A 25,305-nucleotide genomic window follows, 5' to 3' on the forward strand; every position below is an offset into this window, starting at 1 on the left:
CATCAATGATTGATCACTTACTCCTGGAAGAAGGAGTCAGACCATGACACATTCTGTTGTGAATCAAGATTCGATTCTGGATGGAATTTTTCTGTAGCCTTTCTACTCTTCAGCATAACCAGTAGTTCACGGTCATTCATCATGAGACCCACCCATCAGCACAACACCATGATCTAGTCATTCCAAGTCTCAAACAAAAATGTCTTCCTTGACCCCATTACTAATCAGTTTATTGAAGTTTTTCAAATTAATTACAGGTGTTATTTAATCTATAGTTTTTGTCTGTTGGCATTTAGATATTTTGTCTTTACTTTCTCACAATATTGTGCAACATCAGGGATAAGGCAAGTAAAGGAGCAAACTCTGGGAGTAAACTGAGTCCCCACGGTCCTTTGTGCTGGCTGCAGAAAGGGGAGCAGCTTATTACAAGTTGGGATTGCAAGCTTGTACAACCACTCTGGAAATCAGTCTGGCGGTTCCTCAGAAAATTGGACATAGTACTACCGGAGGATCCAGCAATACCTCTCCTGGGCATATATCCAGAAGATGCCCCAACCGGTAAGAAGGACACATGCTCCACTATGTTCATAGCAGCCCTATTTATAATAGCCGGAAGCTGGAAAGAACCCAGATGTCCCTCAACAGAGGAATGGATACAGAAATTATGGTACATTTACACAATGGAGTACTACTCAGCTATTAAAAAGAGTGAATTTATGAAATTCCTAGCCAAATGGATGGACCTGGAGGGCATCATCTTGAGTGAAGTAACACAATCACAAAAGAACTCACACAATATGTATTCATTGATAAGTGGATATTAGCCCAAAACTTAGGATACCCAAGATATAAGATACAATTTGCTAAACGCATGAAACTCAAGAAGAATGAAGACCAAAGTGTGGACACTGTGCACCTTCTTAGAATTGGGAACAAAACACCCAGGGAAGGAGCTACAGAGACAAAGTTCGTAGCTGTGATGAAAGGATGGTCCATTTAGAGACTGCTGTATCCAGGGATCCGTCCCATAAGCAGCTTCTAAACGCTGACACCATTGCATACACTAGCAAGATCTTGCTGAAAGGACCCAAATATAGCTGTCTCTTGTGAGACGATGCCGGGGCCTAGCAAACACAGGAGTGGATGTTCACAGTCAGCTATTGGATGTATCACAGGGCTCCCAATGGAGAAGCTAGAGAAAGTACCCAAGGAGCTAAAGGGATCTGCAACCCTATTGTTGGAACAACATGATGTACTAACCGGAACCCTGGAGCTCTTGTCTCTAGCTGCATATGTATCGAAAGATGGCCTAGTCGGCCATCAATGGAAAGAGAGGCCCATTGGACTTGCAAACTTTATATGCCCCAATATAGGGGAATGCCAGGGCCAAAAGAATGGGAATGGGTGGGTAGGGAAGTGGGGGGCGCTATGGGGGACTTTTGGGATAGTATTGGAAATGTAATTGAGGAAATTATGTAATAAAAATATTTAAAAAATAAAAATAAAAAAAATAAAAAGCCACTACTTTATGGTAAAAAAAAAAAAAAAAAAAAAAAAAAAAAAAAAAAAGAACAACAGTATCAACCAACCAGACCCCCCAGAACTCCCAGGGACTAAGCCATCAACAAAGGAATATGCATGGCTCTAGCTGCATATGTAGCAGAAGATGACCTTAGCCTACAGCAATGGGAGGAGAGGTCCTTGGTCCTACGAAGGCTCAATATATGCCCCAGTGTAGGGAAATCAAGGGCATGGATGTGGGAGTAGGTGGATTTGGGGGGAAACACCATCATAGAAGCAGGGGAAGGGAGAATGTGATAGGGTGTTTCCGGGAGGTAGGGAAACCAGGAAAGGGGATAACATTTGAAATGTAAATAAAGAAAATATCCAATATTTTTTAAAAAGTGATGTAATTGTGGTGACAATATGCCCAGAAAATAAAATAAAAGGGAGGCTGGAAAAAAAAAAAAAAAAAAAAAAAAAAAAAACAAGTTACATGGCTGTACTGGCTATTTTTGTGTCAACTTGACACAGCTGGAGTTATCACAGAGAAAGGAGCTTCAGTTGAGGAAATGCCTCCATGAGATCCAACTGTAAGGCATTTTCTCAATTAGTGATCAAGGGGGAAAGGCCCCTTGTGGGTGGTGCCATCTCTGGGCTGGCAGTCTTGGGTTCTATAAGAGAATAGGCTGAGCAAGCCAGGGGAGGCAAGCCAGTAAAGAACATCCCTCCATGGCCTCTGTATCAGCTCCTGCTCCCTGACCTGTCTGAGTTCCAGTCCTGACTTCCTTTGGTGATGAACAGCAGCATGGAAGTGTAAGCCGAATAAACCCTTTCCTCCCCAACTTGCTTCTTGGTCATGATGTTTGTGCAGGAATAGAAACCCTGACTAAGACAATGGCCTAATAGCTTCTGCTAGTTCTCTGCTGAACTCTTTCTTAGTCATGACACACAGAATGATACCTAGAAGAGAGCTGTAAGCAGAGGGTCAGGGAATCAGGATGAAGTTCAGCATCTTACATGGACTTTGAATTATATTCCAGGGAAAATATGTAGGCATTGGACAAAAGTCATATAGGAATACTTTAACAGGATCTCTGTGTGGTATATTGTGAACAGAGCAAAATGAGGTACCCACATCACAATGATGCTACTTGCTTATCAGCAAAATATGATTGTTTAGTAGCATAGAAGCTACTAAATGGAAACAGTTGCATTGGGAAAGATGGTACCAGAGAACATCTACATTATGTAGTAGACTTTCCTCTTACTCTGAAAATAGTGGGAGAACCTTGACAAAACTGGTAATTCTAGTGATTGGATTTATTACTGCTGTTCTAGATACATGTATACCCAAATTACCTATATAACTTAGGAAGTATAGGAAGAAGTGTCAAGACTCTAGATGAAAGGTCATAGACAATAACAGCAGAGATACACAGTATGAAAATGTATTCCTAGATACTTATAGGAAAAATTAATAATGTCATATTCAGAGTTAATATTCAAAATGCTTACAAAGCCAAATTAAAAGTGGTCACTCTCTTGCAGTTACAAATGTCATATGACAAAATATTTTTAAGTATGAAAAAGAGATTATAGATAAAGTCAAAAAGAAGACATATCATCCTATTTTTAGCAAAATTATAATTTTAATTACATTATTGATTTTGTTTGTGTGTGTGTGTGTGTGTGTATTCGTAGCATGCACATAAAGGTCAATGGACAACGTGCAGAAGTCAGTTCTCATCTTTTACCATATGTGTCCTACAGGTACAACTGAGGCTATCAAACTTAGAAGACAGAATCTTCATTCACTGAACCATATTATCAGCCCAGGAACTATGGTTAATTGGAAGAGCAAAATGAAGATTATTTTTTCATAGATGAAGTTCACAAAATATACAAATAGATTAAGTTGAAATAATTATCAGTACAATTTCAAAAAACAATAAAAAAGTACTGAAAGATCTAAAGGAGAAATTAAAAGGTATATATATATATATATATATATATATATATATAATTATATATATATATATATATAATTCAGACACAACTCCAAAATATACTAACAAATAGTATGTATTTATATGTTTGTCTTGATTTTTAAAAAGTATACAATAAAAAGTACTGTCTCATATAACATTCAAAAAGATAGTAATTAGTTTAACATAACCCAACTGTAGTGGGAAATTAATAAATAAACAAACCATTGTATCTGGAATAAACATCAGAATGTTGGAGTTATTTTTAGGTGTACCTAAGCTCTGAAAAAATCTTTTGTAACTGATCAGTGATTGTTTTCTGAGATTCATGGAGCTGTGTTTCTGAAAGAGCTTTATGGCCTTGCATGATTTCAGTTACAAGACATTCCTGGCAAACCTAGAATCCTTGTATTACTGGGCACTGCAAATGGTGCACAATAAGGACTAAGAATTCTGTGGGTCATGTATTCTTTCAGGCAGCACATAGATCTGATCAGAGGCTTTGGTATGAGGAACAACTTACTCTAAAATTAGTTTTTGTATAATAATCAATAAATACACTTCTGCAAAGCTGCTTGTCCTCTTAGGTTGTCCCACCCTGCTGCTGAAAACCTTATTACATCCTTGGGTGTCCCTCCTAGGTAGTCCAGAGTAAAACAGTTGATCAACATTTGGTGCCTAATGTGGGGTTCAAACCCACAACCATGCTATTCATGTTCTACAGACTGAGCTAACTGGGCAGCTTTGCAGAAGTTATTGACAGTTATACCAAAGTTAATTTTAGAGTAAGTCACTCCTCATTCAGAGCATCTGATATGATGTATGTGCTGCTTAAGGGAACATGTTACCCACACACTTCTCAGTCCTTACTGTGGAGTTTGCAGTATGAGATCAACCTTATAGATGCTGATGAAATGGTCAAGACCATGAGTGTGTGACACTAGACTCAACTGTGATGACACTAATGCAGATGCTTGCTGAAAGAGTATCAAGAACTTACCAGATTAGCGGACTTTGTAATGCTGTTTTTATGGGGGCCATTGAAGTACTGCTTACTGCTGTTAAGCTGGATTGATGCTTCATAAAGAAATTCAAACTGCTGATTTTATTAAAACCTGTCATAAGCATTCTGTAGAACTCTTTGCTCAACAGAATAAAATAGATGGTGAGATAGTTAATAAAATAGCTGCTCTGAGATAAGCTGTAATACTGATTAGAAGTCAGTTAGATATATTTGAAAAAAAACAGATGAAATTTAGATGTGGTAGGAATGTTTCTTCTTACTGTATTAAACCTTTAAAGTTTAATGGAAGCAAGTATGATTGGGAAAAGGTTAAAATGCATTTGATAAATCATTTTAATTCTTCCCAAATGATTCATGATTTACATCAAGAAATGAAGGATACTTTCTCAAAAAGATTGCCTGGTATGACTGTAATGGATGCTGTGGAAACCTTGTACCTTAACTTCATTTATTCCTATGCATCATTTTTACAGATTACTTATTCCAGCAATGGTTATACTTGATTTTGCTGTAATAACTTTACTAGCCTTGAAATGTATTCTGGCTTATTTATAGAAGATTGTGCAACAGCACACTAGAGAAAAATCTGTATTTACATTAAGAATGTATAGCCTTCAGCATAAGTATATAATCCTCAACATAAATAAATGTACCTTAAACAAAAGGGGAATATATAGTGAGAAAATCAGTAAAGCCTTGTATCTAGCGTGAACACTGAGTACTGGGATTATTTTCAGGTGTACCTAAGCCCTAAGGAAATCTTTTGCATCTCATCAATGATTGCTTTCTGAGATTTGTAGAGCTGTGTTGGTGTGTTTCTGAAAGAGCTTTATGGGGTTTTATTGTTTGGTTGGTTGGTTGGTTTTTTTTAGGGGTTTTTTTTTGGTTTGGTGGGGGTTTTTTGTTTGTTTGTTTTGTTTTGTTTTGTTTTGTTTTGTTTTGTTTTGTTGAGACGGGGATTCTCTGAATAGCCCTGCCTGTCCTGGAACTCACTTTGTAGACCAGGCTTGCCTTGAACTCAGAAATCTGCCTGCCTCTGCCTCCTGAGTGCTGGGATTAAAAGTGTATGCCACCATGCCCGGCTGCTTTATGGGTTTTGCATGACTCCAGTCACAAGACTTCCTGGTAAACTTGAAATTCTTCTATTACTGAGCACTGCAAATAGTACACAATAAAGACTGAGAAGCATGTGAATCATGTGTACGTTCAGTCAGCACATAGGTCAGATCAGAGACTAGTATGAGAAATGAGTTACTGTAAAATTAGCTTTTGTATAACAATCAATAAATATGCTTCTGCAAAGCTGCTCAGGGTTCAGTCCTCTGAAGCTGCTTCACCCTCGAGTATCTCTCTTTCTTTGATCATCCAGTGTGAAATGGTTTACCAACACCCAGCAATCACTCTCCATAATGTGTGTGCAACTACAAAAATATAAAATATAATACAAAATTTTCTAATTTTTTTAGTCTTAAATTAGTAAAAGTCAATTACCAAAAGAAAAAGAGAAATTAATCAAAATATCAAAAAGAACAAAAAGATTTAAGTTGAAAATATTAATAATAACAGAAGTCATTATGATAAGACAAATATTACAATAAGTGTAACTGGCTTAAATTTCCAAATAAACACAATCTTACATTGAATAAAAACTAATACATAAAAATGTGTGACTTGAAAGAAAACTGGGCAAAGGGATTAAAAAAAAGACAAAAGAGCCAGGCGTGGTAACACACCTTTAATCCCAGCACTCGGGAGGCAGAGGCAGGTGGATTTCTGAGTTTGAAGACAGCCTGGTCTACAAAATGAATTCCAGGACAGCCAGGGCTACACAGAGAAATCCTGTTTCGAAAAAAAAACAAAAACAAAAACAAAACAAAAAAAAAGACAAAGATGAAAGAATAGAGACTTTATCACACAAGAAAATCTGTGTTCAAAAAAGATTATATTATAGCAAATTTATAAAATATTAGATTTGAACAAGATCTTCCTATAAGCATCAATAATCTAGTTTCAAAATGCACAAGTCAAATTTCATAATGCCTGTTGAATACTTTTTTCCTCCCTCTTGGTAGCAATAAACAAGCCTATTCTCTTCAACACTATCACAGCTTTCATGATAGTATTCTGCTCTAATTATCCCCTTAACATAATCTTTTTACAATATTTTTGACTGGATCAACCTCTACCTACCTGTCATGTTTTGCTCCTTGGCACTCTTTACAGACTCACAATATGTAATATCCGCATCTCTCCTACTAGCTGCACAATGAATGACTCCATTCATACAATTCTCATACAAACACCACTTAAATTGCCACACCCTCTATCTTCCTTTTTTCTGCACCTATTTCACTATGCCCTGACCAGAGATGTTGAACTCATTCATGGCTTCTCTCCTTTATTGATCATACATGAATTATTATTAAGCCCCAAACCCATTTGCTTCTCCATGGCTCCTTTGAATCTACCTTTCCAGTTTACCATCAGTCACTGTACTACTGACTTCCTCAGTAGCCTCTTCCCAGCAACCAGAATGATCATTTTTATCTCCTTATATTTTCCTTCAGTTCCAAATTTTATATCATAACAAATAGATTCTCGAACTAGTTTTATGCTGTTTGTCCCTGGCTCATGAAATTTCAAATACCCTGACTTTTTCAACATCCTCACATAAGCAAGTCAGGTAACCTCAGGAAATTCATATATTACTATGCCTTGGCCTAAGAATATTATCACTGGGCTTTCTGACTCCATTCCACATGTGGATCTCAGAGTAAATTATATCTACTTCCACAACTGTAATAAACTTCCTAGGATTTTCACCTGGGTTGTTTTATCTTCCTACTGTCTCAAAGCCCAAGTCTATAGTATGAACATAATAGATACTTGAAGCAAAGGAAACTGCCAATACCACCCAAAAAATTACAAAAATTCATGATAGTTATCTGTAACTGCACAACTGAAAATGAGGACTACTCTTTTAAGTCATGACCATCTGTACATTAAATTTTTTTCAGATACATTATCATGTATCCCATTGTAAACAATTTATGGCAAAAGTGTTTGTATTCAATCAAAGAGAAAAAAATAAGTCTGTAAATGATAAAAAAGGAATATTGTTATACATAAAGGAAAAACAAAGTGTATTTCAAATTTGAGATGAATAGAGCAGCATTAGCCTTGGAATGTATAAATTTAGGGAACTGTATCCCTTGTCCTAACAAATGCAAACAGCTACATTATACAGAAAAAAAAACAAATAATACAGAATAACTCCTCTGACGGTCTAACATTTCCAAAGTTCTGATAGTTTAAGTCATAGATCAGTGAAGTTGTTTCAATTCAATTGGTAAGAAACAAAGAACTGTTGAATTAACACCCACGAGAGCTACCAGAGTGTTACTTTAGTCGACTTCATATCTACACTTCTAAGTATATGTAAATTATATTGATAATGAAGCTATAGTCCAAAACTAATATAAGGTAGAAATTTGGCATGTGAACCCACAAAATGCCAACATTCAATGTTGAAAACCTGAAATATTGGTTTTTCGAACTGTTTGATATAGACTCATGGCTAAAAGAAATTTTACATTGCAGCTCTGTGAAGACTGACCTATGTGTATATGTGTAAACAGAAGCAAGAGTGAATACTATACTTTGCTGTGTATATCCTGATTGCTAGCTCCTCAGTTGATTTCTGAGGTTACCGCTGAGTCTTGAATAACAGTTCGAAATTATCTATGCAAAAATTGAATGGTACAGTACACTGTAATAAATATATACATACTTTGATTGTTTCAGAACCCAACATTGTCTGTGGGGGCCTCGAAGGAGAATCAGAAGAATGCTGGAAAAGAAAAGAACAAAGGAAAAGGGAAGAACAAGCCTATGAGGCATCGTGGCAAAACAGAGGGAAATGAAGAAAAGCAAAGCAAAGGTTTGAATAGCACATTCTACTCTACAGCTTTACCATAGACAAGGAGTCCTGCAAGACCTTATCAATGGTAGCACAGAGCTCTTCAGTTTGCTGCCTGAGCTGTGCAGGGAAACAAAACTGGAAAAATCGAAACCAGGAATGGGGTTAGCAATGAATTTGGGGGTTGCATATCAAAGCAGGGTAAGCTGAAGTTGTTACCTCCACTGGTAGGTCTAACACGCTGGCCTTGGAGTTGCTTTCAGTCCTGGCTGGTTCATCTAGTGCCTAGTGATAAATGAAACAGTTCTCATATGAGGTTTCATGCTGATTACAATGCTGTAGTGATATCCTTACAAAGAAGCCCTAGAAATAAACCTCAGTTTTTCTAAGGGAAAAAAAACTGATGGAATCATTTAGTAAGATATTCTCAGACATGAAGACACATTTCACATATGTCCACTTTCTCCTCTCAGGTCAGTGCCTCTAATCTATGGTGTAGAAATGCTAAAGGCAGACAACTGTTTTTAACTTTTTACCCTACTCTACATTTTCTATTTTGCTTTTACTCCTTTTTTATTTTAACTCATTAATTATGGCTCATTTCTCATGCATCTATGAAACAGCTAAAGCTTAAGTCCATGCTAGTTAATAACAACATCTGCAAAATTTTGGAGTTGTTGCTATGAATTTATATTTTCCTTTGAATATGGGTGGCATTATTCTGTTTCTTTGAATGACTAGAAAATATGAACTATAAGCAAAAAACTCATGATTCTGATATAATCCCATAAATACTATCTTCATTTAGTTTAAATTTTTACCATTGTATTCTTTAATTTAATGCATGCTATGATGCATGTATGCATGAAAGTCAGAGGACTAATTCTCTCCTACCATGGGTTTTTCAATGAGAGTTGGCTTTCACTCAGGTTGATGGTATTTATAGCAGGCACTTTTGATTCCTGGGCCATCTCATCAGCCCTTCCTTTAGTCTTTGGCTTTACACTCTGACTCCCTGATAGTGAATACCAGCCAAAGTCTCTACTCAGCTATTCTATACTCTGCTTGTCATAAGTGGTACCCAGAGTTAATGAAGCAGCACTTGGGGTTCTCCTTTGTGGAGACTTTTAGAATTCCCCCATCCCCTCAAATTCCAGTTTTTATGTGACCTCGCATCTTTTTCTCTGAATTTCAACAAGGTTTTAGATTTTTGCTAAGTTTTAGCTATTCTGTCTTGAAAGAAAATAAATAAAACTAACAAGCAAAATAAAACAAGCAAGAAAAAAGTATAATTTTCTTCTTCTGAATATTGTTCCACAGTAATTTTGTCCTACCTAGTCTAGTAACTTCAAACCATCCTCTTTGCTTTTGTAATGGCAGAGTCTCATGTATTTTAGACTGACCTCTAACTTCTATGTAACAAAAAGATGACTTTGAACTCCTGGTCTTCCTGCTTCTATCTCCCAAGTGCTAGGATTATGGACATGGGGAGACATTATGTCTAGTTTATCTGCTGCTAGAGATTAAGCCCGAGACTTTGTGCAGTCAGTCTGGCCCTGTATCCGCTGGGAGTTATCTACACCAAGAAGCATCTTCCTGAATTCACTTGTGATCTGCAAAACAACTGCCCCAATGTCGACTGCCCCTCCATTTTCAGAAGCAAAGGGAAACAAGTTAATTTAATATTTTAAGCTCACAAGTTTTTTAACAGTAAGATTTTGTGAATTCAAATTTTAAAACCACTTAAAAATAGGATTCTGGCTAAAGATTACCTTTTTCCTGCCCTAAGCAAATATCATTGTCATTTACCTTTGCAAATATTTTTTCTCATCCATCTTGTCCTAGAGAATTCAGTGATTAAAAACTTCTTGGTTTTGTAACAGTGATGCAAACTCTGTTTCTGGATTTCTCAGCCCAGTCTTTTTTTTAACCTTGCCTGATTGACAATCTTTTTGGTGAGTTCAATGCCTTCAGAATAGCATCAGAATCCAAATAAACAGTAGGTGACAACTTGGAGATTTCTCTTCCCCACATTTTTGTTGTCAGATTTTTCTTAGGTTGAAGCATATAGAATTGTCAGTGTTTAATTTAAAATTACCTAAGGAAATGGTTACTTCATGATGTTCTACCTATTTCTATATATTTTATTACTACATTGAGGATTTCATGCTATGATTTTTTTTATCATGTTCACTCTTCCTCCCCCACCTTATTCCAGATATATCCACTCCTGTACTCAGCCTCCTTTGTGTTATTTTTCTCCTATCAATGGCAATTTATACTGTCCAAATATACTTGGATGTGTGGCCTTCGACTAAAGCATGAACATGGTCAACTTATTAGGGGCTATACTGTTACATAAATTGACCTTCTTTCTCCCACACCTGAAAATTACCAAGAATTCATCACCTAAGAGTAGGACCCTTCCCTTTCTATGCTAGCATTTGGTCTGCTTGAGCTTCTGAAGGTTTTGTGTGTGCTGTTACTACTGCTGTTCATATGAACAGCTACCCTGCTGTCGCCAGGACATGCTTCCTTGGCTTCATCTACTACCTCTGGCTTTTACATGTTTCCTACCCTATCTCTCAGTGATGTCTGAGTCTTGAAACAAGGAAGAAAGGAAAGTAAGGAGGGAGGGAGGGAAGGAGGGAGGGAGGGAGGGAGGGAGGGAGGGAGGGAGGGAGGGAGGGAGGGAGGGAGGGAGGGAGGGAGAGGAGACAGAGGGAAGAAGGAAAGAAAAAGGGATGTGTGTCCCATTTAAGGCAGGCATGCTAAATTCTCTTATTCTCTATACCTTGGCCATCCATTGGAAGAGATTCATTAATTTGTGGGTATATTGATAAGTCATTAAGAGTTAATTTATACCTTGGCCATCTATTGGAAGAGATGCATTAATTTATGGGTATATTGATAAGTCATTAAGAGTTAATTTAGTACTATATCCATTTAGCAGAATAATAGTAATGAGTTATATTCTATGGTCTATGACTTGTCTAACCTAAAATTCTTGTCCCAATAATAATGTTAGGTATGATTTTCATGTTAAGTAGCAGATCTTAAATCCAATGGAAATGGTTACTCCCGTGACATTTGTGCTACTATTGCACCAGTGGGCACGTCTTATCAAGCATAGTCATTATCATATTTCACAAGGTCCACAGCTGCAGAAGAATGATGACTACTTCCTACTTCCACTGGTGTACATAGCAACTTCCTGCACTATGGAAACTATCCAATAGGAATGAATCTTCAAGGTCAATAACAGCTCAATTGCTTTAGGTCCTATGACTCAGTTGTGTGATGTCTTCAGCAACAGGATTATATCTTCAAGTTTTAGAGAGTCACCAAAAAAATTGGCAATAGCCTATAACATTATAGGGTCTTTGAAACCTCACTGACCAAGAATTTACTACCTTTTTTTGTTAGTCTGCATTGTCTTGTAGGATTATTGTTGCCCAACCTAAAGGGAGACCTCATTTTTAGTCTTTTAGTTTATGTATACAGAAGCTTCTACAGTAGTGGGTTTCTATATGACTTTTTTTCAAATGCCATTAGTATTATTTCTGTCTCCCAATATTCTCTCCTCTACTATGCTCTTGCCTCTTCTTTAACCTCTCCTAGTCCAGAATCACTTTTAACCCTTTATTCCCATTCATCTTTTAAATTTTTGATCAATAAACTCTAAGACTTTTGCTACAGGGAATTTTCCAAGATACCTAGTCCTAATTCACTTTCAAAGTTTGACAACTTATCATCATTAAAGTCATTCAAAAATATGTGGAATGTATTTGAAGGCAATTATAAAAGGTTATAAAATATGATTAGCAAACTAATTAAAACAAATGTCTGATCCCTTAAGGCAATAGCTCTCAACTGAAAAAAAAATGATCACTTGCATTGTACACAAACAAATAAGACAATTCGCAACTGGAATGGATTGTACGGTGTTTAGAATAACAAGCCACCCTGCCTTCTCGTCTGCATTCACTTCCTAGTTCTTACATCTTCACCATTATTCTAATGCTATCATGCCCTGACTACAAAGTGTCTCATCAGCCATGGAAACACAGGACTCATTGCTCATCAGAATCTGTTTTTGTCTATTTTAATAGAGCAAGAAACATCACAAACAACTAGTCTTCACTAACAGGCACTGTGTCTGGAAGATACAGGATATGAACATGGAATATACTCCTAAGAATTCAGAGAAAGCAACATGAAAGATAAATTTCATAATTTAATAGTTTTTTTTTTAATTTTTGAAATCCTAAATTAACTACATCATTTCCTCCTTCCCTTTCCTCCCTCTAAGTCCTCTTAATACCCATTATTGTTTTCTTTCAAATCCATGGCCTCCTTTTTCATTAATTGTTATTATGTGTATGTATCTATATACATATATATTCCTAAATATACCCTGTTCAGTCCTATTTTACTTTTCTGTGTTTTCAGGAATGACAATGTGGTACTAGACATGCAATTGGTATGTTCTTCCCTATTGAAAACTGTTGCTTCCACTCTCAACATTCCTTACTTAGGAAAATATTGTCTGAAAACTTTTGTTTTCAAATTTTGCTTCTCTGTATTAGAAAAAATTGGGGAAATTAATAATAACAATGGAGAACTTTATAGTAATTATTCTTATGCTTTTTCCTTTATGTTCTATAATTATGATTAATCATGAGAAATGAAAGGAGGAAATAAAAATTTCATAAAAGCTAACTCAGAAAGTTTAATTTTCCCCAATACAGTGTTTTTCCTCTGCTATTTACCCTGTAGGAAAGGGAGAGTACACGATGTCTGTACTTCAAGATACAACCACAGTGCTTTACATATAATATGCATGGTCACAGGTAACCATAGTCCAGGGAATGAAGTCATAAAATGAAAAGTTATACTAGAGAACAATGAAGAACTATAACAGGAGCTTTTGCAGTGTCAAGAAGATGAAGTGTCATCTGATTCCACAGACACATGTGATTCAGTTATTCCAATCTCTCTGGAACTGTCAGCTGCCTCTAAAGCTTAAGCAGGAGCATCACCTGGTCTTTTGAGAAGGGCTGTCTGGCTAGTGAGCTACATCCACATGAACATATTGGAGAGGCAAGCTGTAGTTAGATACTGAAGGATCTCCCAATTTACCAGAGCCTGAGCCATGTATAATATTAAATCTATATTGAGTATTACACTACACATGGCCTTCACTGTAGTATTAGTTGTGGAGAAGAAATTTTCAAGAAATTAAATCCAAATTCTGTATAGGAGGCTGAACATGGCAGAAAAGCTGATGGCACCCTTTGGCTTCACAACAAAGCATATGGTATCCCTTTAGTTCACAGCAAAAAGAATGGCACCCTTGACTCCCAGCAACATTTGCCCATGCACTTCTTACTGCTAATCTTTTCCCACAAAGACCTCCTTGTGTTCCTTGAATTTTGTATCTTTTATATGTTGTGGAATTTACTTGCTCTAAATTTCCATTTACATATGGAATTCCTCTTCTATCATGAAGATCCAAGTGTCTTCTGATAACCTCACTCCAAATTTAGCCATTCCCTGGTTAGGAATATATTTTGGAAATCGTAAAGAATATTGTATCATGAAATGACAGTTCAGCAGTTAAGTGCATGTCACTCACACATGAGAATCACATTCATATCACCAGAAACCCACATAAAATCAGAGTGAGTATAGTGGTCCCCCTGTATCTCCATCTTCAGAGGATGTAGATAGGGAACTCACAAAGCAATCTTGATAGCAAGACTAACCATACAGAAGAGCTCCAAATTTGATTGAGAAACTTTGTCTCAAGGAATTATGGGAGAAAAACAATAGCAGAGAACTCCAAAAATCAACTTACCTCCCCATACACACACACACACACACACACACACACACACACACACACACACACACATAACAAAAAAGATTATTGCATCATGAGTGCTTTTTCAATTGTATCTCTAGTCTACTGGGTCTTTGTTCCATTGTGATCAATGGATCAATAAAGGTATTTAGAATAGATTGAAGGGTAAACAGAGGAGGAAACAGTTAAATAGATAAATGACATAAGTAATATTATTGTAGCTCTCAGTAAAATACTATAGATATGTGATTTAAACTGAGTGGTTTTTTATTTTTATTTATTCTTCTCTCATATATTACATCCTGACTACAGTTTCCCCTCCTTCCCCTTCCTACAATCTCTCCTCCTCACCTCTCCTTTCTTCCCTAGATCTATCCCCCTTTCACCTCACCTCAGAAAAAAAATAAGGACTTCCAGGTAAATCAACTAAATATGGCATTACATATTACAATAAGTTACAATAAGACCAGGCACATATTCTGACATCAAGATGACAAGGCAATCCAGTAGAAGAAAAAGAGTCCGAAAGGCAGGCAAAAGAATCAAAAACAGTCCGGTCTCACTATTAGGAGTCTCACAAGTACACAGAGCCACACAACCATAACAAATATGCAGAGAACCTAGGTCAGACCCATACAGACTCCCTGATCTCTGTGAGCCCACTTGAGTCCCTATCAGTTTGTTATGTAATTCTGTGGGCCATGTTCGTGATCTCACTGGCTTCTCCAATCCTTCCTACCCCTACGCCACAGGAGTATTAGGCTCTGCCTAATATTTGGCTATGGGACTCTGCATGTGATCTCACCATAAACTGAGTATTTCAACAAACAAATAAGAACGTTACATATTACTATTCAACTCTTTGCAATCAAAGGCCTTAGCATGTGATAAATATTCATGAAATGAATTTTTTCAGCCCAAACCAAATGAAGTCAATACTTTAGTCTGTGGAAAATTACCACAGGCAAACATAATTCTTGTGCTACTTGAAATATTGAAATATAGCCAATGAATGTCAAAATGTTCTCCTAAAGCTATAAGAGGTGATGAGAACTGGGAAGTAAGGCTATGATTTGGGGATAGTGTAAACTGCCCACACTATGTTAAATAAAATATATTGGAGCAAAATGTCCTTGAATTTTACTAAAATATATTTTTGATCGACTATGATAGGTAATTTGTCAGATACATCATCTTAACTCACTCCTAATAGCCACAGAATATAGCTTTTATTCTATGATACATTTTTTTATTTAAAAACATTTAAGATTTAACCCTCCACTTTAAAAAGCTGAAAGAATATATAGAAAAAAAACAAATACAATTTCTTTAAGGATCTTCAACTACTCAAAGTATATTCCTTTCACATGGCATGTCTATGAACTTCAAAATCCGAGGAGCTCTGTCTTACTTGGTATTTTTAATTCTGGAGGTTGAGAAGATTCGATACCTGCTCCTCTCACTCAGAAGGCAGTTGTGTTATTTTTAGATGCTGTTGTGTTTGGTTTTTTAGTTTTTATAAACTTGCTACCAGTTTCAAGTTCATCCCATCAAGGCTTCCTGGAAGGAGGATTCACATCTGGCTTTCCTTTCAGTCAGAGCATCTGGAGTTTGGTTCTTACCTCCATACGGTGATCCTGTCCTTGTAATATGCCTTGCCTCTCTCAACATCACAAGGAATCAGGATGTTTGTGAGCCCTGGCTTAATCAGTTTTTCTCAAAGTTAAATTGTTTCCAGTTCCCTCAAATATTTTCTCATAAAGGGAAAATATTATGTCATTCTCATTTTATGAGACTATAAATACATTCTAGCAACTAATGATAAAAGTATTATAAAAAAGAATTCAAACTCATTACCTCTTGCTCAGTATTTCAATGAATATGTCTGCTCTTATTGCTGGGAAGTAATCAGAACAAGTCTGGGAGAGATTGGATCAAGTCTGAGCCCCAGTTTAATCACACATCCTAGTTATACTGCTTTAGGGGAGTTTATGAGGCTTCTCTGAACACCAAATTCTTTACTGAGTTGTGAAGATGATAAAATATGTATCACATCCTTTAGTTCTCAAGATAGAAGCTCTCACAACTACATTGTCCCATTGCTAAATGTCACCAAGTCTAAAATAACTTCCCTCCTAGCAGAAGGACTTCTGTAACTATTCAGTAAAAGTACAATCAATGCATAGCTGCTCATATTCTCATACAAACTATGCCCCCCAGGGAAAAAAAAAAAAACTTTGCAGTGTCCCGCAAGTAAGACACTGAGGGACTCTGCCCCCATTTGGTTTTAATTGGTAAATAAAGTTACTGGTGGCCAATGGCTAGACAGGTAAACAGAGGTGGGACTTTTAGATTTTCTGGGCAAGAGATGGAGAAAGGAACAGGAAGTGAGTGCTTCCATGCTGGGGAAAGAAGAGAGACACCAGATCTGAGAGGTGAGGAAGAGAGCATTGCCGTCACTTAGATGGTGGGGATTATGGCTCAAGAGGACTGCACATTTGGGGTCTAGGGCAGCAAAGATGGAATATAGGATTAGTAAGTAACCAACTTGAGAATATGATTGGGGGTGAGGGGAGCCATGTGGAGGTTAGGAAGTAGCCCAGCCATTGACTGTTTAAGGTATATGAAAGTATAAAGGCTCTCTCTCTCTCTCTGTGTGTGTGTGTGTGTGTGTGTGTGTGTGTGTGTGTGTGTGTGTGTTTCATTCAGGAACCCAGAACACTGGGGCAGGTAGCAAGAAATATGAGCCACCAAAGGGATCAATTTGAGTAATGCTATTTGGTTACTGCTACTCAATGGGACTTACTCTGTCCTACTACCCAGCCAGATTCTGCAGATCCTTCACCAGGGTGAATCCTAGTGATCTATCCATGCATTTTCCTCAAGTCCCCAGATTTAGCCCTTGTGCTACACCTAGTGTCCTAGCCTAGTTTGATCAACACTGCCTATACAACAACCAATCTCTAAGTTTCTTTCATGATTTCCATGCCTGCCTCCTACCTACAAGACCTTCCCACACTGAACACACTTCTCCATTCAGTCAGATCCTGACATTCTTCTCCAGGGTTTACCCAGGTGAATCTGCCTGATCATCGTCTCCAGGTATCCTCACCAACCCCAGATCTGCTTTCATACTCCAGTCTTGGACCCAGATGCAGACACTGAACATCAACCCAGTCTCCTGTGTCCACCTGACTTTATTCTACCTAAGCCACATCATGGGCCCAAGGTAACCTGCACATGCTCTCTTTGCACCAAAACTGCTCTATCCATATCAGACATAGGACTAACAAAAGAAGTTTACATGCCCAAATCTCATCACGAAAATAAAAGCAATATGAAAAATCAAGACAGTATCTTCACTCCAACCCCACCTTATGCCAGAGGAAATTACCTAGATAAACCCACAGGACACAGAATTTAAAATAACAATCATAATGTTATCAAAGAATTTAAAGACTTAAAAGACACAAATAGCTCAATGAATGTATAGGATTTAAAAAGATAAAACATCTGAAATATGCACAGTGAAACTCGAACCTGGGGCTAATGGAAATGATGAAAATGAAGAAAAATTAGTGTATGAAAACAGAATTTAATAAAGAGATATAAACCCTGAAGAGTACTAAAGTTAAACTTAAGATTCCATTAGAAAATTCAAAAACCCACCTAGAAAACCCAATGTAAAGCTTAGCAAGAAGGATGAACCAAACAGAAAATAGAACAATAGGACTTGAAGACAAAGTAGAGGGTCTAGATGAAATTAGCAAAGAATATGATTAAGAACAATAAAAGTAGCATACAGAAAATGTGGAATGCCCTGAAAATTTTTAATTATAAGACTATAATCTGGGAGATGGATTCCAGGTAAATAGCATATCCCACATTTTCAACAAAATCACAGAAGAAAGCACTCCCAAACTAAAAAAAAAGAAAAGACATAACTATAGAGATCCAGTATGCACACAGAACATCACATTGACAAGACCAGAAAAAAAAAAAAACCCTCACAACATAAAGCACTAAATATGTGGAACTTCCCCCCCCCCAAAAAAAAAGATTGAAAACTTCAGGAGGAAAAAATATAAATCATATATAAAGAAAATCCATTGGAATAACAGCTGATTTCTCAGTGACATCTTTGAAAGTCAATAGAACCTATAGCAATGTACTCCACATCCCCAAATACCATGATGGCCTACCTAGACTAAAATACCCAGCAAAACTATCTGCTATTGTTGAAGGAGAAGGAATTTTCTACAATAATAGTCTAAAGCAATTACATGCAACAAATTAACCTTAGAGAAATATAGGGAGCAAATTTTCGAACTCAAGAGAGGAATAAGCATGGTCAAGAAACTATAGAAAAAAATATGAAGTCATAATTACTAAAACCTAAAGGACCATTGATATGGGGCTGTGGGCTGTGCACAGACAGCCTGGTCTCCTGTAAAGCAAAGGCCTGGAACCCTGATGACCCAGTGGGTGGTGATTTCTACCTGCATGGGACAGAAGATGTTTGGTCATGTCTCCTGGGCCCCTGGCTCCTGTTGAAGTTACAGACCCACAGTCACCCGCAGGAGAGGTGTGTGACTATCAGTCATGTAGGAGCAGCCCTAAGCCTTCCCACGTGCAAATAAGGTTTCCCCCAAGCTCTCAGTCCAAGCCAATGAGAGGTACCTGCTGTGAAATCCTGAATCATCCCCAAAACTATATATAAATCCTATCCAGGGAATTAAAGGGGTGTGAGAACTATTCTGTCGTCTGAGTCTTTTGTTCTAAAAGCTCTACCACTTGGGAAGAGGACTTCTCTCATGAAGCGCTGTCTGAAACTCCGCCAGACTCCTCACTGGCCAGTTGGCCCCACTCAGCCCGACTGACTCAGTGTAAGGCAGTGTGGAGTAACTAGACAGCACAGCAGAGACAGGAAGAGCCAATTGCAGCAGCAGAAGCAACAGACTTCCCCTCCCTGCCCTCACTTGCTTCCCTTCAGGGGAACTCTCACCCAGTTCAGGCCAGAGATCTCCATGGAAAGCCTCTGCTACACAGTCGCACACACTGGCTGCCATCAACGCATACTTTGAATAACCTTAAATATCATTGGCCTCAATTCTCCAGTCAAAAGACACTGAATTGGTAAATGTATTAAGAAACAAAATCCGTGCTCGCTTCGGCAGCACATATACTAAAAAAAGAAACAAAATCCATATGACTGCTTTCTACAAAAAGTGCAACTAAGCTGTAAAAATAGACACTTCAGTAGAGTAAAAGGAGTTAAAGGGTGCTGCATTCTAATCAAATGGGGCCAGAGAGCAAGCAGTTACTACTATCCTAATACCTTACAAGACTCAATTCAAACTAAAACTGTCTCAAAAGAGATAAAGGATTCTTCATTCTAATCAAGGGGACAGTCAACTAAGAAGACATACTATCCTAAAGTAAACATAAGTGCACCAAACTCAAGTACAACCAATTTCTTCTTCTTTTTTTTTTTTGGAGAAAAAAAAAGTATCACTGGATGGATTATTACTAGATTTAAAGCACAAATTAAGATCAATCTATTAGTAGTGGATGATTTCAATATCTCAGTTTTCTACAATGGTTAAGTCATCTGGACAAAAATAAAAGAGAAGCATCAGAATAATATAACATTAAACATCAAATGGACTTACCAGGTACCTACAGAATATTTCACGTGCACAGGCTAGTTTTCTGGCAATCTGTCCTAAGCTAAAGTCATCTGAAATGAGGGAGCCTCAGTTGAAAACACTCCCCCATAAATCATGCAGCAGGCAAGCCTGAGGGCATTGTCTTAATTAGTGATTGGTTGGGGAGGATCCAACCTATTGACTAACCCACATATCAAAGAGTAAACTTCCTACGCAGCAGCAGCACACGGAAGTTTCTCTAAAGCGGACTACACCTTGGGACAAAAAACAAGTCATCACAAATTCAGAAATACTGAAATTACTTAGAATGTCTGCTCTGACTGTAATTCAATAAAACTAAAGATCAACAGCAAACAAATCTTTGGTAAATACATAAATTTGATGGAGATCAAACAACTCATTGCTGAATTATGGGTGTGTCAAAAAAAATCAAGAAAGAAATAAAACACTTTCCTGAAACTAAATGGAAATGAAAATACAACAAAGAAATCCTCTGGAGCATGCTGAAAGCAGTCCTATGAGGAGAATTTATAGCTCCAAATACCCACATTTAAAAATCAGAAGATAAAGAGCTTAATGATACTACTCAAAATTTTGGAAGAGCAAGAACAAACCAAATTCACATTTTATTGACAGAAACAAATAATAAAAATCAGAGTAGATACCAATAAAATAAAGAGAACAAAAACAAAACAAAAAAAGGAATTAACAAGTAAGCTGATTCTTTGAGAAGATAAGAGTGACTCACCCTTGGCACAACTAACTAAAATAAAGAAACCAAATTTAACAAAATCAGACATGCATAGGAAAATATAGCATACTCCAAAGGTATTCAGAATACCATACGGGGTATTAAAAGTTTGCATTCAAAAACAAAAATTAAAGGAACAATTACTAGACTCAGCCAAACTACCAATATTAAACTAAGAAGTCCATAATCTTCTTAGAAAATTAAAATATAATAAAAGGCCTTCCAACTAGATCAGTGGATTCACAGCACAAATCTCCCAGACTTTTCAAAAAGAACTATAGTCAATTTTTTCAAAACAATTTTTTAAAACTGAAAATAAAGACCAAAGAGGTGCTCTCAAATTCTATGAAGCCAGTATTACTCTAATACCCAAAACAGAAAAGACACACAAAAAAAGCTACAGGCCAATATAGATAAGCATAGGTTTTACAATACTCATAAAAACATTTCAAACTCAAATATCAAAAAATTTATCAACCAAGACCAAGTTGTCTTTATACCTGAGATGCATAGATGGTTCAACATATGCAAATTAATAAATACAATAAACTATTTAACATACAGACTTAGAGACCAAAACAATCACATGATCCTATCAATAGGTACAGAAAAACAGCTTTTGACAAAATCCAGTATGTTTTCATAACAAACTTCCTGGAGAGTGGGACTAGTGGGAACATACCTCACTATAATAAAAGCTGTATGGAAGAAACACACAGCCATTGACATTCAAAATGGAGAAAATTTTGAAGCAATTTTACTAGAATTAGAAAGGAAACAGGGGTGTTCACTAAATCCACTTCTTTCCATTATTGTGCTCAAATTCCGAGCTGGAACAATAAGGCAAAGGGACATTAAAGGGATCTTAATAAGAAAGAAGAAATCAAACTACACCTTTTGGCCAATAACACATTATTGTACATAAAAGATACCAAAGCTTCTACTAAAAATAACTCCAAAGAATTATAAACAAATTCACCAATTTAGTGGGATACAGAATCAACTTAGGCAAATCAATAGCTTTTGTATGCATCACCAACAAAATCACAAAGAAGGACCATTTCAGTAGCTGCAAAAACAATAAAATGTCTAGGAATGAATCTAACCAAGGAGGTGAAAACCAACTACAAGGAAACATGAAATCTCTGAAGAAACAGACTGGAGAAGACACTAGAAAAAGGAAAGACATCCTAAGTTCATGAGTTGGCAGAATTCATTTTGTGAAAATGACCATTCTATCAAAAGCCAATTACAGTGAAATATAAATCAAAATCCCCAATTCATTCTACACAGAAATAGAAAAAAACTACTCTAAAACTCGTATGGAACCACAAAAGGACCTCAGATATCCAAACAATCCTGAGCAAAAAGAACTAGAGAGTTTGCTAGAGAGTTTGCTCCATTCCAGATATCAAGATATAATAAAGATACATGGTAATAAAAATCAGTAGTAGTGCACAATAATAAATGTAGACACATGGATCAAAATTGGAGAGTCAAGCATGATACATATAACTTCAGCCATTTAATATTTAACAAAGAGGCCAAAAATATACACTGGAGAGAAGAAACTATCTTCAGCAAATAATACAGAGAAAACTGGATGCCTAGAGGTAGAAAAATGAGACAAGACCCCTATCTATCACCTTGCCAAAAAATAACTTTAAATGGTTAAAATACTTCAATGTTAAACCTGAAACTCTGAAACTTATAAGTGAAAACACAGACTGTAGCACACCTGATAGAGTTGTACAAAAGGACTTTCTTATTAAGTCCCCATTTGTCCAAGTATTAAGGCTAATAAATAGGAAATGTAACTTCATAAAACTGAAAGACCTCTGAAGAGCTACAGAAACCATCTATCAAGTGACCAGGAAACCCACAGAATGGGAGAGAATCTTTGCCAGCTCTACATCTCACAGATTATTGATAAACAGAATATAAAAAGAACTCAAGAAAGCAAAGAACAAACAAAAATTGCTAAAAAATAAACTATCTCAAAATATACTCATCATCCCTAGCAATTAGGGAATTATGCATCAAAACAGCTTTGAGATTTTTATCTTACTCTATTGTGAAGATAAACAAAACAACCAGTATAAGGTGCTGAAAGGGATACATGGGAAACCATTCTCTGTTGGGAGGAATGCTGACTGGCCCACCCACTCTGGAAATCAATGTAAGGAATTCTTAAAAAGTTAAAAATGAATTTACCATATTTCCAAACTGTTACACTCCTTGGCATATGCCCAAAGGGCTCAACATCCACAGATACTTGCTCATGCATGGTCATTGCTGCTCTACTCACAATAGCTAAGAAATGGAAATAACATAAATGTCTTTCAACTGATGGACAGATAATGAAAATGTGGTATATTTATCCAATGGAACACTATTAAGCTATAAAGAAAAACAAAATCATGAAATATTCAGATAAATGAAGGAACTAAAAACAAACATCATGGTGAGTGAGATAACATAAACCCAAAATGACAAAGACCACTTGTTCTCTGTCATCTGAGGGGCCTAGCTCCACATCTTCAGATGTGAGTGTATAATCTGGAGTATCTGCAGAAACCCAGAAAGTGACCAGAGACTATTTCACATTTATGAAAATGGAAGAGCAACTAAGAGGGGACTAGCAAAGTACAAGTGATCTAAAGGGAGAAATGTGAAAAACAGGGTGGCTGTAATTAATGATAAGGGGAGAGATAAAGAAGAAAGGAGGGGATAAAATGCCAGTAAGGATACCAGAAAACTTACAAGAAATCGATTCATTAACTATCTATAACAATATTGATAATACACAAAAGCTGGTGTATCCACATACATATCGTTTAAATTCTGCCATCTGGGCTGACAATGCTTTCCCCAAGAGCCATAGACTATCTAACAAATATCCAAACACCAGTCATGAGAATCCCTCTTGAGTTGTTGGTCAAGGTTGTCTAATAGACTTCCAAAACATTACACGGCCTTTGTTTGTCTCCCACAGGTGAAAGGAAAGTGTCTACAGCCTAGCATACCTTGCACTTTGAACACAAGGATCAGAAACCTGAGCTGGATCTAGAAGCCTCCTTCCTGAGAACTAGCTTTCATGTATACCATAAGGCTCCAAGAAAGCTTCCAATGAAGGGACGCAATCAACAGTCCCATCCAGCTGTGGCCCCTGTGACCACAACAATGTCCAATATGGCACAATAACTTTAAGGATACAGTAGTAGCATGTATAGCTTGGAAGTAACAAACAGCTCTCTAATTTGATTGAAGGCTAACTCAATAAAAAGAAAATCATACCTGGTACTAAAATCTAGCCAACTACCCATGGATAGTAAAGTTAGAGACCTCAAAAGAAAACCTATGACTGACTATAATTTTACTGAACCAGCATAACCTCTACCTGCATTCCACATATCTATCATTATACCACAGAAAACTATAGATTTCATCTCTCACCTCTCACCTCTCTTCTCTCTCCTCTCTCCTCTCTCCTCTCCTCTCTCCTCTCACCTCTCTCCTCTCTCCTCTCACCTCTCACCTCTCTCCTCTCTCCTCTCTCCTCTCACCTCTCTCCTCTCACCTCTCACCTCTCACCTCTCACCTCTCACCTCTCACCTCTCACCTCTCACCTCTCACCTCTCACCTCTCACCTCTCACCTCTCACCAAGGAAAATCACCTTTGCAACAGGCTCAACATTACAAAAAACTACAGGTTTTCAAAACTAAGAGTTGTGGATCCCAGTCCCAACTGACACATCTGTAATACAACTCCTTCACCTAAGACTCAGAGATATTTGCAGAAGAGAGGGCTAGTAGGATCATAAGAGCCAGAGTTTTATGTGAGACTGTGTTTGCTAGAAATGTCAGGGAATTATAGCTGTGATATTTCACCAACATGGCTGTTTGACCAAGATCTGAACAAGGACGCTACCAATAGGCATGCAAACATGGAAACAGGAAAACTCATGAGAATTCAAACTTCAACAAAGCACTACAAACACCACCAAATGGTTATTCCTGACAAAATATACACACAACTGATATTGTATGAACTGAGGTGTGTGTGTGTGTGTGTTTGTGTGTGTGTGTGTGTGTGTGTGTGTGTGTGTGTGTGTGTGTGTGTGTGTGTGTGTGAATTTAAAAAGAGAGAGAGAGAGAGAGAGAGACCATGAGTTTGAATGAGAAAAGGTTACATGGGAGATATTGGAGAGAGGAAAGAGAAGATAGGACATGATGTAATTTTGATACATACATAAATAAAGCCTGGAACCAACAGGTTCATAAGTGGTAATCACAAGTGCTCTAAAGTAATGCAAATCTGACAGTACTTGCATATAACAAATCAGTACAGATTTGAATCCTAGAAATATTTTCATTAATTTTAAAATAAAGAATATTAGTTGATGTCTCTGTAGTGTAGGTCATGTCCTAAGTTAACAACTAGATTATTTTTGAACCACAAAAAAATAAAACATTCACTAAAGACCTACATTTAATCAGATTTCAGTTAGCAATCCATGTTTTGAAATATTAAACAGACAGCTTAAGATAAATTGACCTGACAGGAAAACAAACCAAATCTATAACT

The 25,305-nt window shown here is 37.0% G+C and overlaps 1 protein-coding gene across 15 annotated transcripts in view; it reads right to left on the minus strand.

The window, feature by feature from the left end:
- Mlip (muscular LMNA interacting protein) overlaps positions 1-25,305 on the minus strand; it is a 244,876-nt gene that overhangs the window by 68,653 nt on the left and 150,918 nt on the right. For 10 of the 15 annotated variants that reach the window (XM_029481434.2, XM_029481436.2, XM_029481426.2 and 7 more), the window contains 3 exons: positions 8,651-8,716; positions 8,486-8,569; positions 8,303-8,362 (listed from right to left, as the gene is read on the minus strand). The exons of 1 other annotated variant lie outside the window; for it this stretch is intronic. In XM_029481434.2, coding sequence (XP_029337294.1) covers positions 8,303-8,362; positions 8,486-8,569; positions 8,651-8,716 — 210 coding nt within the window. The remainder of the gene's footprint in view (positions 1-8,302; positions 8,363-8,485; positions 8,570-8,650; positions 8,717-25,305) is intronic. 4 more of the 15 variants (XM_029481430.2, XM_085844801.1, XM_029481435.2 and 1 more) reach the window with 1 other exon arrangement.

The sequence above is a fragment of the Mus caroli genome, unplaced genomic scaffold, assembly GCF_978045245.1.
Source record: "Mus caroli unplaced genomic scaffold, Mus_caroli_1 scaffold_11, whole genome shotgun sequence".
NCBI lineage: Eukaryota > Metazoa > Chordata > Mammalia > Rodentia > Muridae > Mus > Mus caroli.